Source organism: Cupressus sempervirens, chromosome 7 (genome assembly GCF_028749045.1).
Source record: "Cupressus sempervirens isolate cs-2001-9-10 chromosome 7, ASM2874904v1, whole genome shotgun sequence".
In the NCBI taxonomy this organism is placed as follows: domain Eukaryota; kingdom Viridiplantae; phylum Streptophyta; class Pinopsida; order Cupressales; family Cupressaceae; genus Cupressus; species Cupressus sempervirens.
The window spans coordinates 163,042,816-163,056,572 of NC_143124.1; the positions used below are offsets into that span (position 1 = coordinate 163,042,816).

The 13,757-nt window shown below is 38.5% G+C and overlaps 1 protein-coding gene across 1 annotated transcript; it reads left to right on the top strand.

Annotated features, from left to right (window-relative positions):
• The first annotated feature begins 2,720 nt into the window (after positions 1 to 2,720).
• LOC149546022 (uncharacterized) lies at positions 2,721 to 7,364 on the top strand. Its single transcript, XM_089793880.1, has 2 exons — positions 2,721 to 4,747; positions 5,309 to 7,364. The coding sequence occupies exons 1-2, from the start codon at positions 2,721 to 2,723 to the stop codon at positions 7,362 to 7,364; spliced, it is 4,083 nt and encodes a 1,360-aa protein (XP_089650006.1).
• Positions 7,365 to 13,757: the final 6,393 nt, after the last annotated feature.

The following is a 13,757-nucleotide window of genomic DNA, read 5'->3' on the forward strand; positions in this document are numbered from 1 at the left end:
AGGCCCTCCCTACCTTGGGATTAGGCTCAGGACACCACTGTTTTTCCATTGAGCATCCTGGTGTTGAAGTATCGACTAGTCAATTGACAAGGTTGTGGATGTCTTCCATCAACCTATTTTCTAACTACTACTACTTTGACCTCTAGTTATCACATCAACAATCATGACACTAGCACACCTTGGCCATGGATTTAAGTGGGCAATACACAAGCCTAATCACCCACCACTTGACTTGACAACAATAATTATGCAACAGACTAGCATGAGCTAACTTAGTTATTTAAATATGATTGATGTGATTGAGTTATGTCCTCCTTTACATGCAAGGATGTTTCCATTCTCACCTTTCACCTCAACCATGTTCCTCCGCATGGATGAATTTCTGGGTGATTCCATAAGTGAAATCTGGTTTTTCGCTATAGACATTGTCCTCTTATTACGCCCAATCTAGCCTATGACATTGCAAACAAGAATTATAGCTTTTTCCAAATTGATTCAATATCATACGAGTATCATACTCATCTCAAAGGTATATTGACAATACCTCTATACAAGTTGACACTCATTGATAGAGATTAACTAAAAATACTCGCGCATACTCGAAGATGACATTTTCTTATATCAACACTAGAAAAAAAACAAATAAAAGAGAATGCACGGAAGAAGTTAGAGGTGGCAAGGCATTTAGCAAGGCCATCGATTCAAAATAATTTAAAAAGAAACAATCCATTATTATAAGGTCTGATAGGAAAACAAAAGTATGAAAGGTGTCCGCTTAAGGTAAAATAATAAAGCTATCACCAAGGTCCAAAATAACAAGGATAGCAAAAGAAAAATCATACTCATGCCTTAATATAATGATATCGCCCCTTAGGCTTGTATGACTAGCATCGTGTGTGTGTGTGTGTGTGTGTGTGTGTGTGTGTGTGTGTGTGTGTGTTTGGTGCAGAGCACAACCTTGAAGTTCTCCATCTTGTCTTCATTCCTCACATTCTTCACAGATGGCAAGTATCTGGAAGTGATCACACTGGTTTCATTTGGCTTTGTTCCAAATTATATAACTTGATCTCATTTGGTCTTATTCCTTATTGTTCACTTTGGCATGGAATGTTGGTCACATTGGTTATGTAAGAGAGATGGACTCTTCAGGGAGAATTTGATGTGTTTTGATGATTAGGTGTGTTTAGAGTAGGAATTGAATAAGTATTTGCCCATTTGTAAAGGCATATTACCCCATTTGGTGTCCTATAAACCAGGGGTATATGTGACCTATAGGGCTTGTAGAGTTAGGTTAGGTGGTTGTAGCCTCAAAAGGCTCAATGCATAATCAAAATAGGTTTAGGAGATGTTTTGGAGTGGTTTTAAAACAAAATTGCCTTCCCAGCAAGAAAGCAACAAAAGTTGCTCAGCAACTTTTAAAAGTTGCTTGACAACTTTTTGTCAAAATTGACAACTTTTTGAAAAGTTGTTATTTCGGTTCATAACCGATCTCCATGGTGGTTGATCGGTCCAGAGGGCATATTTAAGCTTATATCACCTTCCCCAAAGAACAGGTGATGTCAGATTGTACGGATTTTGCATTGAATCAATAAAAACTCCCAGTTTTCGTGCCATTTCACTGTTGTTTGAATTCTCACGTGCAGTACGGAAGGTTGATTGATCATCCAATGCTTGGATTGGATTCTTGGTTGTTTTAACATCAGTTTGCAATTGGTTTGATAGAATTTGGTGCAGGCAATCAAAAGTTATTTACATTTGAAGTCAAACAGCACCAAAACCCTCCCTAAACAAGGGTTTTGTGCAAATGGGTCAATAATGTGCACCTATTCGACCACCCTGGCACAAAACCCAATGAAATTGCAAGTAGACATGTTGTTCTTCCTTTCTTCACAATTTAGGCAAATTTCCATGGTGAGAACATATTTTCTTTGCAGGCCCTAGTTCAAGTCATGTTGAGGGTTTGAACTAGGAAAGTTGAACTGTTTGAAGATTTGCAAGAAATTGGTTGTAGGGATTGCAACCAAAGGGTGGAATAGTGTTGTTTGGACAACCCTAACATCTTCCAAGCCTTGTTTCCATTTCATGACCCCATATCCGTACAAATCCTATTCAAACCAAGCCTAATTAGGCCTATTAGGTCTGTGTGTTTAGGATAAGTTAAGGCATGCTGGTGTGGAGTGAGAAAGTGAAACTTGGAGGATTGCAAGAAGGGGATAAAGGGTACTCAAAACCCTAGTTTTTTTTGCGGGTTATTTGGAATAATTTTTTGTTATTGCAGGATAACCAGTTGGAGAGACCTACAAGGATCTACTAGGTCTTTATTGTAAATAAGTGTTGCAGAGGTGTTGAGGCCCAAATTTTGGGTTATTTGAAGTGCATTGAGGTTTGTGAAGGTGATCCAATCAGTGGATTATGCTTGTGAGAGCCAAAGGTTGCTGATGTGCAATTTGGCCTAGTATAGGGAAAGTGTCCCTAAACCAATTTTTGAGACAAACTTTGAATTTCTCTCCCTTGTATTGGAGGATTGTTTTAACCTTGCAAAGGGGTTATTAGGAGTGTGTTAAGGAGTCTTTGAAGGTTCCTAGAGTCTAAAGAAATGTTTTGCTGATTTGGAAGTCCTAGAGACAATCTAGGCAAAGTGGTGGTTTCCGGTGTGCAACTCTGCATCAAGGTGGTATCAGAGCACAGAAAGACCTTGGAGTTGATCAAATTCATCCAATATGTCTGAGGGTGAAGAAGGAGATAGGGAACTTCCCTTGAGAATGACAAATGCTGAATTGGCCAAATTGGTTAAGGAGCAGATGGCCGAAAGTAGAGCATTTAGGGAAGAGAATAGAGATATGAAGAGAGAGCTTGAAAAGCTCAAAAGTAAACTGAAAAAGGGTGAAGATTATGAGTCTGAAGGAGAAGAGGTGGAAGGAGACACCTTTGCAAATGAGATACCATTGGAGCAAAGACCTCTTCTACAAGCATTAGAAAGAGTTGGTGCAAAAGGGGGTGATATCCCCATGTTCTATGGCAAACTAAACCCTGATGAGTGCTTGGATTGGATTGAAGCACTTGACAATCACTTTGAGTGTGATTGTATTCCCCCTAGTCAAAGGGTGAAGATAGCAAAGGCCAAGATGAAGGGGCCAGCCCTCACTTGGTGGAATTTTCTGCAAAATGAAAGGGTTGATGATGGGAAGGAGCCTATTACCACATGGAAAAGAATGAAGACCGAGGTGAAGAAGCAGTTTGTTCCCGAGGATTATGAGGTTCTTATCAATCAAAGGCTACAAAATTTGAAACAAAGGGATATGGATGTCAGCAATTATACCCAAGAGTTTCATAATCTAACCTTAAGAGCAAGGGTGAATGAGACTAGCAAACAAAAACTTGCAAGGTATGTAAATGGTCTCAAATTTAGTATTCAAGATGAGTTAACATTGGTAAACTTGGAATCAGTGCATCAGTGTTTTAATCTTGCTTTGAAAATTGAAGATAAATTGAAAAGAAGAAGTGACAATAACAATAGGGGAAGAGGCAATAATTCCTTTAGAGGAAGAGGAGGCAGGTTTCAAGGTAGGAACTATGCAAACAGGGATGAAACTAGGACTGTTGAACCTGATTTCAATCCAAGAGGATCATTTAGGGGTAGGAGACCTAATGCCAACCGTGGAGGAGCCAATGGAAGGGGTAGAGGCAATCAGACCTTCACAGGGAAGTGTTTTAATTGCAATCAGCCTGGTCATCAATCATACAAGTGTCCACAAAAGATTGGAGAATCTAGCAGACCTGCAGATAGGAGGGTAAATCTGATCCATGAAGAAGAAGATGGACAAAGTTGTTCATCCTATCATACCACAACCTCCAGACCTGCTAATGCAGAGCAGGGTGAACATCTCATGATGCAAAGAACTCTTTTGAAGGTACCACAGCCTGCAGATCCACCACAGAGAAGGTCATTATTCAGGACAAATTGCAAAGTGAAAGGAAAGGTATGTAAGTTAATTGTAGATTCTGGTTCAACAGACAATATAGCCTCTAGAGAAATGGTTAACAAGTTAAAGTTGCAAACAATTCCTCACCCTTATCCATATAGGGCTTCATGGTTAACAAAGGACAAGCATACCTTAGTCAATGAGCAGGTTTGGATTGAATTCACATTAGGTGAATATGCTGATAAGATTTTGTGTGATGTGACTGATATGGATGCATGCCACCTCTTGCTTGGGAGGCCATGGCAATATGATGTGAATGCCAAGCATGATGGCCATACTAATGTTTATTCTATTGTGAAGGATGGAGTAAAGTTCGCAATGAATCCCCTACCGGATGATGATAAGATAGACCATATGGTGAGTAATATAACTTTAGTTGGTGAAAAAGAGTTTTTCAAATCATTGAAAGTAAAGGATGTGCCTTGTTTTGCTATTGTTACCAAGCCAAAGAATGATGTGATAGTTGGTAATGATTTGAATAATGTTGAACCAAAGGAAGTTAAAGACTTGTTGGAAAAATATCATGGCATAGTTGCAGGCAGTTTGCCATCTTCCTTGCCTCCAAAAAGAGAAATCAGTCACTCCATTGACCTTATCCCAGGGGCTACATTGCCTAACAAAGCTGCCTACAAGTTGACACCTCAACAAAATGAGGAAATAGCCAAGCAAATAGAAGAACTGCTGTCCAAAGGCCTCATTAGAAAAAGCATAAGTCCTTGTGTAGTACCTGCTGTACTTGCACCCAAAAAGGAAGGCACATGGAGGTTATGTGTGGATTCAAGAGCAATAAACAAAATCACAATCAGATATAGGTTTCCAATGCCAAGGATGGAAGACCTATTGGATTGCCTAGGTGGGGCAAACTTCTACTCCAAAATTGACTTGAAAAGTGGGTATCACCAAATCAGGGTCAGAGAAGGAGATGAGTGGAAGACAGCATTCAAAACCAATGAGGGGTTATATGAATGGCTTGTTATGCCATTTGGCTTGTCCAATGCACCAAGTACCTTCATGAGGTTGATGAATGAGGTACTGAAACCATTCCTTAACAAGTTTGTTGTTGTATATTTAGATGACATACTGATTTTTAGCAAGGATAAAGTAGAGCATCTAAAGCATATTGATTTGGTTTTGCAAAGATTGCATGAAGAAGAGTTAAGGATTAATCTTGAGAAGTGTGTGTTTGTCAAACAAGAACTAATCTTCCTTGGTTTTGTCATCTCAAGAAATAGTTTGAAAATGGATCCAACCAAAATAGAGGCAATAATGAATTGGCCTACTCCTACCTGTGCTAGTGAGGTAAAAAGTTTTCATGGATTGTGTAGCTTTTATAGAAAATTTATCAGAAATTTCAGTGGTATATCTGGTCCAATGATTGAAACCATCAAAGGAGGTAAGAAATGTCATTTTACATGGACTCAAGAGGCACAAGAGTCATTTGAACTTTTAAAACAGAAGATTGCTAATGGACCTGTTTTATCTTTTCCTGATTTTAATAAGGTGTTTGTGGTTGAGTGTGATGCAAGTACCAAGGCAATTGGTGGGGTACTTAGCCAAGATGGAAGGCCTATTGCTTTCTTTAGTGAAAAATTGAATGAGGCTAAGCAAAAATACTCAGTCTATGACTTGGAACTTTATGCCATGGTTCAGTCCTTAAAGAGATGGAGACACTATTTGCTCCCTAAAGAATTCATTGTTTATACTGATAATCAAGCATTAAGCTTTCTTAATAGGCAGGAGAAACTCAATCAGAGGCATATGAAGTGGATGGAATTCATCCAAGCCTATACATTTTCAATCAAGCATAAGAAGGGAGTCACAAATAAAGTTGCTGATGCCCTAAGCAGAAGAAACCTTCTGGTTCAATCAATTGATCTTGAGAGTGTTGGCATAGATGAAATGAAGGACCTATACATCCATGATGAAGACTTCAAAGAAATCTATAAGGTTTGTCAAAGCATGGAGGACAGGTATAACTCTGAATTTTCTGACTTTCTGATTCAAGATGGATTGTTATTTAAGGGGGGTCAATTGTGTGTCCCTAGAGGATCTTATAGGGAAAACATAATTAAGGAAAAGCATAGTGGATGCATGTCTGGTCACTTTGGATTGGACAAAACATTAGAGCAAGTTAAGAGGTTTTATTACTGGCCTAGAATGCAAACAGACATAAGGAGATTTGTGGAGAGTTGTATTGTTTGCCAAAAAGCCAAAGGACACTCATCTAATGCTGGGTTGTACACTCCTCTACCTATTCCTGAGAAACCTTGGGATTCAATCAGCATGGACTTTGTTTTGGGACTGCCAAAGACAAGAGCAGGGAATGACAGTGTTTTTGTGGTTGTAGACAGATTTTCAAAGATGTCTCATTTTATTCCTTGTAAAAGTACACATGATGCTTCTAACATTGCAAGGTTATTCTTCAAGGAGGTTGTAAGACTCCATGGATTGCCTAGATCCATCATTTCAGACAGAGACTCCAAGTTTTTGGGGCATTTTTGGAGGACTCTTTGGAAGAGACTTGGCACAAACCTTAATTTTTCATCTGCTTATCACCCACAGTCTGATGGACAGACAGAGGTGACTAATAGGTCATTGGGTAACCTACTTAGATGTCTTTCACAGCAATATGGTGGTTCTTGGGATTTAATACTTCCACAAGCAGAATATGCTTACAATGACTCAGTGAATAGGAGCACTGGTCTCACTCCTTTTCAAATAGTGTATGGTGAACATCCCAGGGGTGTGTTGGAACTAAGAGATATCAGTCAAATAGAAAGGAAGAGTGCACAAGCCCAAGACTTTGCACAAGTGATGAAGGAAGTCCAAGAACAAGTCAAGGACAGGTTGAACAAGTCTGCAGACAGGTACAAGGAATTTGCCAATAAAAAGAGAAGAGATTTGCAATTCAAGGTAGGAGACCTTGTCATGGTTCACTTGAAAAAGGAAAGGTTGCCTAAGGGGCAACATACCAAACTCATGATGAAGAAAATAGGACCATTCAAGATCCTACAAAAGTGTGGAAACAATGCCTATAGAGTGGAGCTTCCACCGGATGTTGGATTGTCTCCAATATTCAATGTATCTGATCTATATGCTTTTAAAGAGCCTACTGATGATTGTCTTGCAGGTACAGGTCAAGGAGATAAAGTTGATGATGTTCCATTACCTAAGGCACACAAGCCTCAAATAGAATGCATCTTGGATAGAAAAGTCTCCAAACAAACAAGGAGGGCCACATATTACACCTACGTGGTCAAATGGGCCGGGTTACCTGAAGAGGATGCTTCATGGATGACTAAATCTGAGATTGAGAAGGCAGGATACATATTTGATAATATTCCCAACTCAAGGGACTTGAGTTCTTTTGGAGAGGGGTAGTATGGTGCAGAGCACAACCTTGAAGTTCTCCATCTTGTCTTCATTCCTCACATTCTTCACAGATGGCAAGTATCTGGAAGTGATCACACTGGTTTCATTTGGCTTTGTTCCAAATTATATAACTTGATCTCATTTGGTCTTATTCCTTATTGTTCACTTTGGCATGGAATGTTGGTCACATTGGTTATGTAAGAGAGATGGACTCTTCAGGGAGAATTTGATGTGTTTTGATGATTAGGTGTGTTTAGAGTAGGAATTGAATAAGTATTTGCCCATTTGTAAAGGCATATTACCCCATTTGGTGTCCTATAAACCAGGGGTATATGTGACCTATAGGGCTTGTAGAGTTAGGTTAGGTGGTTGTAGCCTCAAAAGGCTCTACTAGGTCTTTATTGTAAATAAGTGTTGCAGAGGTGTTGAGGCCCAAATTTTGGGTTATTTGAAGTGCATTGAGGTTTGTGAAGGTGATCCAATCAGTGGATTATGCTTGTGAGAGCCAAAGGTTGCTGATGTGCAATTTGGCCTAGTATAGGGAAAGTGTCCCTAAACCAATTTTTGAGACAAACTTTGAATTGCTCTCCCTTGTATTGGAGGATTGTTTTAACCTTGCAAAGGGGTTATTAGGAGTGTGTTAAGGAGTCTTTGAAGGTTCCTAGAGTCTGAAGAAATTTTTTGCTGATTTGGAAGTCCTAGAGACAATCTAGGCAAAGTGGTGGTTTCCGGTGTGCAACTCTGCATCAGTGTTATACCCACACAAGTATGAGTATAGCTACAGTTTTATTATATTAAGACATGATAGAAATTGCAAGATATGATGAGTTCAACAACATTATCAAGGTAATCTTTTCTTTATATAGTTTAATGATATAAGTACAATTGGTTTGCTCATGGTCATCCCTTGTACATTCTTGCTTGTCTAGTCATTTCATCCCTTGTCAAGGTAATTAGATTTCATACCTAATGGCTTATCAGTGAATGCGGTGCCCCATTCCTAACTCCCATTTTGACAATACTTCCCCTCTTCATTATGCTCTTACAAAAAGGTAGGTAAGGTCCAGAGTAATAACATATTTCCATAAATTTCAAAATATCAAATAAATCTTTTATCAATAATCATTTTCAATTTCCATAATAACCATTTTAAATCTCAAGTATAAATATTAACTAACATGTCATATGAAATAATAACGAACAACCAAAATTCTATTTCACATTATCAAATATTTCAACAACTTTACCCGTAAAATGACTTCAAATGATATCTCAACGCCTATGAGATTATTTTAAATTAGGCAAAAGTTTGGGATGTAACATACCCTACCCCCTTGTGTTTCATTGTCCTTGATTATCTTTGCAAGACCTAAAAAATATTCTAATTAAAACCTATATAAATCCAAAATGCAATTAAATTAGAGTTCATTAATAGTTCATGTTGTTGGAAAAATATGTGAAAACTTTTGGAAGATGGTGTAGGAGCAACTAAGGATTGCCTAGGAAATCTAAGGTGTCATGTTTTTGTTGTGTAAGTGTGAGCCTTAGGGAATTTTGTATGTGGGAGATAAGGCCATGTTGACCATAGTAGGAGTACATTAGAGATTTTTGTTCATAGTTTCTTAGGGCCTTTTTATTAGGTGCAATTAGGGGTTAGTAAGTTGTAAAACCCTTTGATTGGCACAAGGCATGATGATGATGTCATCATGAGGTCAATAGGGTCTTCAAAGAGTTAGGGTGAGGTTTTTACCATAGTTGAGGTTTGTGGTTAAGTTTGAGGGGACAGGAAGGTCATTTGACCAAATTGAAAGATGTAGAAGTTGCATTGTGCAACTTTTAAAAGTTTCTTGAGCAACTTTTGGCAAAATAGTTGCAAAGCATTGGAGAGGATTTCTAAGGAGTGTATAACCACCCAACCACCCTATATAAGGCTGGGGAAGAGCTATGAGCAAGGCTGGAAGAACATTGTACTAATGGTGTGTTTTGGCAAACAACATACCCAAGCATTTTGTGAGAAAATTTCTTAGTTTTGTATGACAGTAGGTAGTTAGTTGTGAAAGATTTGTACTGTCACTTGTGCACCTTTTGGTTTTCATTTTTTCTTAAATATGTGTTGATAGATAGGATTTTGTATCAGTTTTATTGCCTTTTGTGAAATTACTTTGGTTCCACATTGTCACTGGTTTTGTCCAGGTGGTTCTTGAAGATAGAACTCTAACTCACTTTCCCATTGTTCAATCTATATGACCTCTTGGGGAATAGTGAGAAAACTCCATGTACATCATGTGTATAGAACCAAGGCCCCTCAAATGCAGAGTTGGTATTTTTAAGGTCTTTCCCTAGGCAAGCTTGTGGTGAGTTTGGCGAGGGAAGACCATATAAAAGTGAGCAATGCTTGTAGAGGAGAAAAGATAAAGTCAAAATTGCTTTTGGACATTGAAGAAGGAAGTCTTACCATCATCCCATGAAGGCGAGAGGTTCATATCAATCCTATAACAATCCCAAAATAATCTTGCTTACTAAGGTAGCCAGTTAAGCCTAAAATGCCAAATTTTCACCAAATTTGGGTTAGGGTAATAGATGGAAGAGTATAACAGCAAGACCCCAAATATCTTTAAGGGGATGCCAAATAGACTGTGAAACCTAAAAAAGATTACAGTGTTCCTTTAGAAGGCATAGGAGAAAAAACCCTATTTTCTTGTTATAGGAGACCTAACTAGAGCTACTAGCCTATTAGGCCTATTTGAATAATAAACAAGAAATTAAAGTGAAGATGGAATTGATGGGACTTTTTACTCACCTAATTGGTTGAGTTGAAGTGTTTGATGACACCTCCATCCATTTGCAAGGTCTGGTTCAGAATTTGGAGGTTGAGAGCCTTTATGTTGATGTAAGGGCTACAGTGAATGAGGTGTGTAAGCATCAAGTTTTGACTTGAGAATGAAATCTTTCTTGGTAGTTGAGTTGGCTAGATAAACTAGGAGATTTTAAAACATTTAAGGTCCTATAGGTGACAAGGGGTGAAGAAGAGACACCATAAGAGTCTTGTAAGGGGACCAAGAGCCTAAATCAGTGAGTGATTCATCCAACCTCCCTATCAGAATGGTATCAGAGCCCCAAAAGATTTGGCTTGTGGATGGATGTTTCATACTGAAGAATCAATTGGAGAAACCACAATGGTGACCAATACATAATTGGCAAAGAAGATGAATGAGTAAGAGGAGGTAAAAAAATTTCCCAAAGAGAGGTTAGCCCAACTTGAGGATAACTTGGATCAGGTGGAAAAAAAGACTAATGAAGTCAAGGAAAAGGTTGATGGAAACAACCAAAATTTGTTGTAGAGGATGAATTTCCTACAAAAAACCTTGTTCTCACAGAGGAGGCTTTCTTGAAGGCATTGAAGGCTATGAGTAGGAAGGCACTTGAGGGCATTCCATTGTTTTGTGGAAATATGGAAGCAAATCTAGTCATGGAATAGATAGAAGGGATGGAAAACCATTTTGAGTGTGATGGCATTACAGAGGCTCAGAAAATTAGGGTGGCAAAATCAAGATTGAGAGGCTCCACTTTGACATGGTGGAAATTCATTTAGGCAAAAGAGAAAAAGAAGGTAAGAAATCTATCTCATTATGGAAAGGGATAGTTGTTAAAGTGAGGGAAGCATATATGCCAAAAGATTATGAAATTTAGTTGCACAAAAATTGGCAAAATCTGAAGCAAAGGGACCTTGATGTAAGTTCCTACATTGAGGAATTTCAGAAGCTTTGTATGAGGTCACATGTGGTAGAGGATGAAAACCTTAAGGTAGCTAGATACTTTAGTGGCCTAAGATGGAACATTCAAGAAGAGATGACTCTTCTAAGTCCTAGAAAAATGCATTGGTGCTATCAATTGGCTATAAAGATTGAAGAAAAGAATAAAAGAAAGCATGACTAGTCCTCCAAAGGCAGAGGCAAAGGAAGAGGTTAGAGAGGTCATAGAGGTGGATACCAAGGTAGAGGAACTGAATCAAGGAGCCAAGGGGAGTCCAAAGCTCCAGGGCACAAGAGTGAAACCACTTCGAGAGGAGGCCATGGAAGAAGTAGAGGATCTCAATGCGGTTATAATATAGGAAGGGGTTTAGGTAGGAGTAACTCTTACTTTTCTAGCATGAAGTGCTATAGTTGTGGATAGTTAGGTCGTCTTGCTTATAGGTGTCCTGAGAAGGTATCCTCTTCTAACAATGAGAAAGGGATTGGATATACTCAAGAAGACACATGAAGTGCTAAGTCACCTAAGATCAACCACATTGAGTCCGAAATTGGGGAGAACCTAATGTTTGGGAGGGTTTTGATTAGACAACCTATCAAAGAGGAGCCAAAGCAAAGGAGAGCCTTGTTCAGAATAAGGTGCAAAATACTTAGTAAAGTGTGGAAGGTTATTGTGGATCCAGGGTCTACAGATAACATAATATTTGAAGAGGCAATGAAGAAGCTCAAACTTGAGAAGATACCCCATACCAATCCATATAAGGTGACATGGTTGAACAAAGGGTAAAGTGTCTTGGTGAATGACCAAGCATGGGTAGAGTTCTCTATTGGTGGATAAAGGATAAATTGATTTGTGATATCTTTCCTATGGATGCTTTCCATTTCTATTGAGCAGTATGAAAAAGATGTCATTTAGGATGGGATGGTGAATACCATTTCTTTTAAGAAGGATTGTAGAACATTCAAGATATAGTCATTGATGGAGGATGAAGAACCACAACCAAAGACTCCTAGTCTATTGTTGAGTAGTGGCAAAGATTTTGTCAACATCCTACAAAAAGGTGGTGCAGGATATGCTATCATGGTACAACCTAAGGGAGAAGAGAAGACTATGCCAACACCCATACCAGAGGAGGTGCATAATTTCCTTGGCAAGTTCAAAGACATACTTAGTGATGGAGCACCTGCAACACTACCTCCTAAAAGGGCTATTAGTCATCAGATTGACTTTATCCCAGGGGCCTCATTACCTAACAAGGTAGCCTACAAGATCATTCCAGGGTAGAATCAAGAAGTGGCTAGACAAGTGTAGGGTTTGCTAGACAAGGGATTGATAAAGAAAAGCATTAGTCCTTGTGGAGTACCAGTGATATTGGCATCTAAGAAAGGTGGTAAGTAGAATTTGTATTGATTCTAGGGTTATTAATAGAATCACAATCAGATATAGGTTTCCCATGCTTAGGGTTGAGGATTTGATGGATTTTATATGAGGATCTAGGTACTTAACCAAGTTGGATTTAAAGAGTGGCTACCATTAGATTAGGATCCAAGAGGGAGATGAATGGAAAACAACATTCAAGACCACTGAAGGGATGTATGAGAGGAGATTTATGCCATTTGGGTCTACAAATGCCCCTAACACATTCATGAGGTTGATGAATGAAGTGTTTAAGGACTAAAATGATAGGTTTGGGATTGTGTACCTAGATGACATACTCATCTTCAACAAAACTAAAGAGGAGCATATGAAACATTTGGAGATTGTGCTCAAAAGATTGCAGGAGAAGTTATCTATCAACTTGGAAAAATGTGACTTCCTGAAGAAAGAAATGGTAGGTTTGTTGTACTACAAGGTTCATTGAAGATGGACCCAAGCAAGGTGAAGGCTATTTTGAATTGGCCAACACCAACCATGAGGACAGAGGTAAGGAGTTTCCATGGGTTAGCTCAATTTTATAGAAATTTTATTAGGAACTTTAGTGGTATTTGTGCACCAATGTCGAACACCATTAAAGCTAGATTGAAGACAAAGTTCAAATGATTGTTGAGACAAGAAGGTCCTTTTAAAGGCTGAAACAAGAAGTAGCTACCCAACCCATCCTATTGTTGCCTAGCTTTGACAAAAAAAATTCAATAGAGTGTGATGCTAGTGGAGTTGTAGTATGGGGAGTATTGAGTCAAGAAGGCATGCTTGTAGCTTTCTTCAATTAGAATCTTAATGAAGCCAAGAAGAAGTATTCTTCTTATGACTTGGACTTATATGCTTTAGTGTAGTGATTAAGGAAATGGAGACATTATCTGCTACCTAAGGAATTTGTGGTGTTTACTGAGAATCAGGCACTTAGCTACATCAATACTCAGGAGAATAGGAGCAATAGGCACTTAAAATGGATGGAATACTTACAAGCTTTCACATTCACCATTAAGCATAAGAAGGAACGACTAAACAATGTGGAAAATGCATTAAGTAGGAGAATGTTGACAGTACAAGAGGTGCAATTACAAAGCATTGACATAGAAAGTTTCAAGGACCTCTACAAGGATGATGGAGATTTCTCTTAAGCATACAAGGTATCTGTTGATTTCTAAAATCATTTTCATAGTCAGTTCTTTGAATATACTCTACAAAGTGGTTTGTTGTTTAAGGGAAATA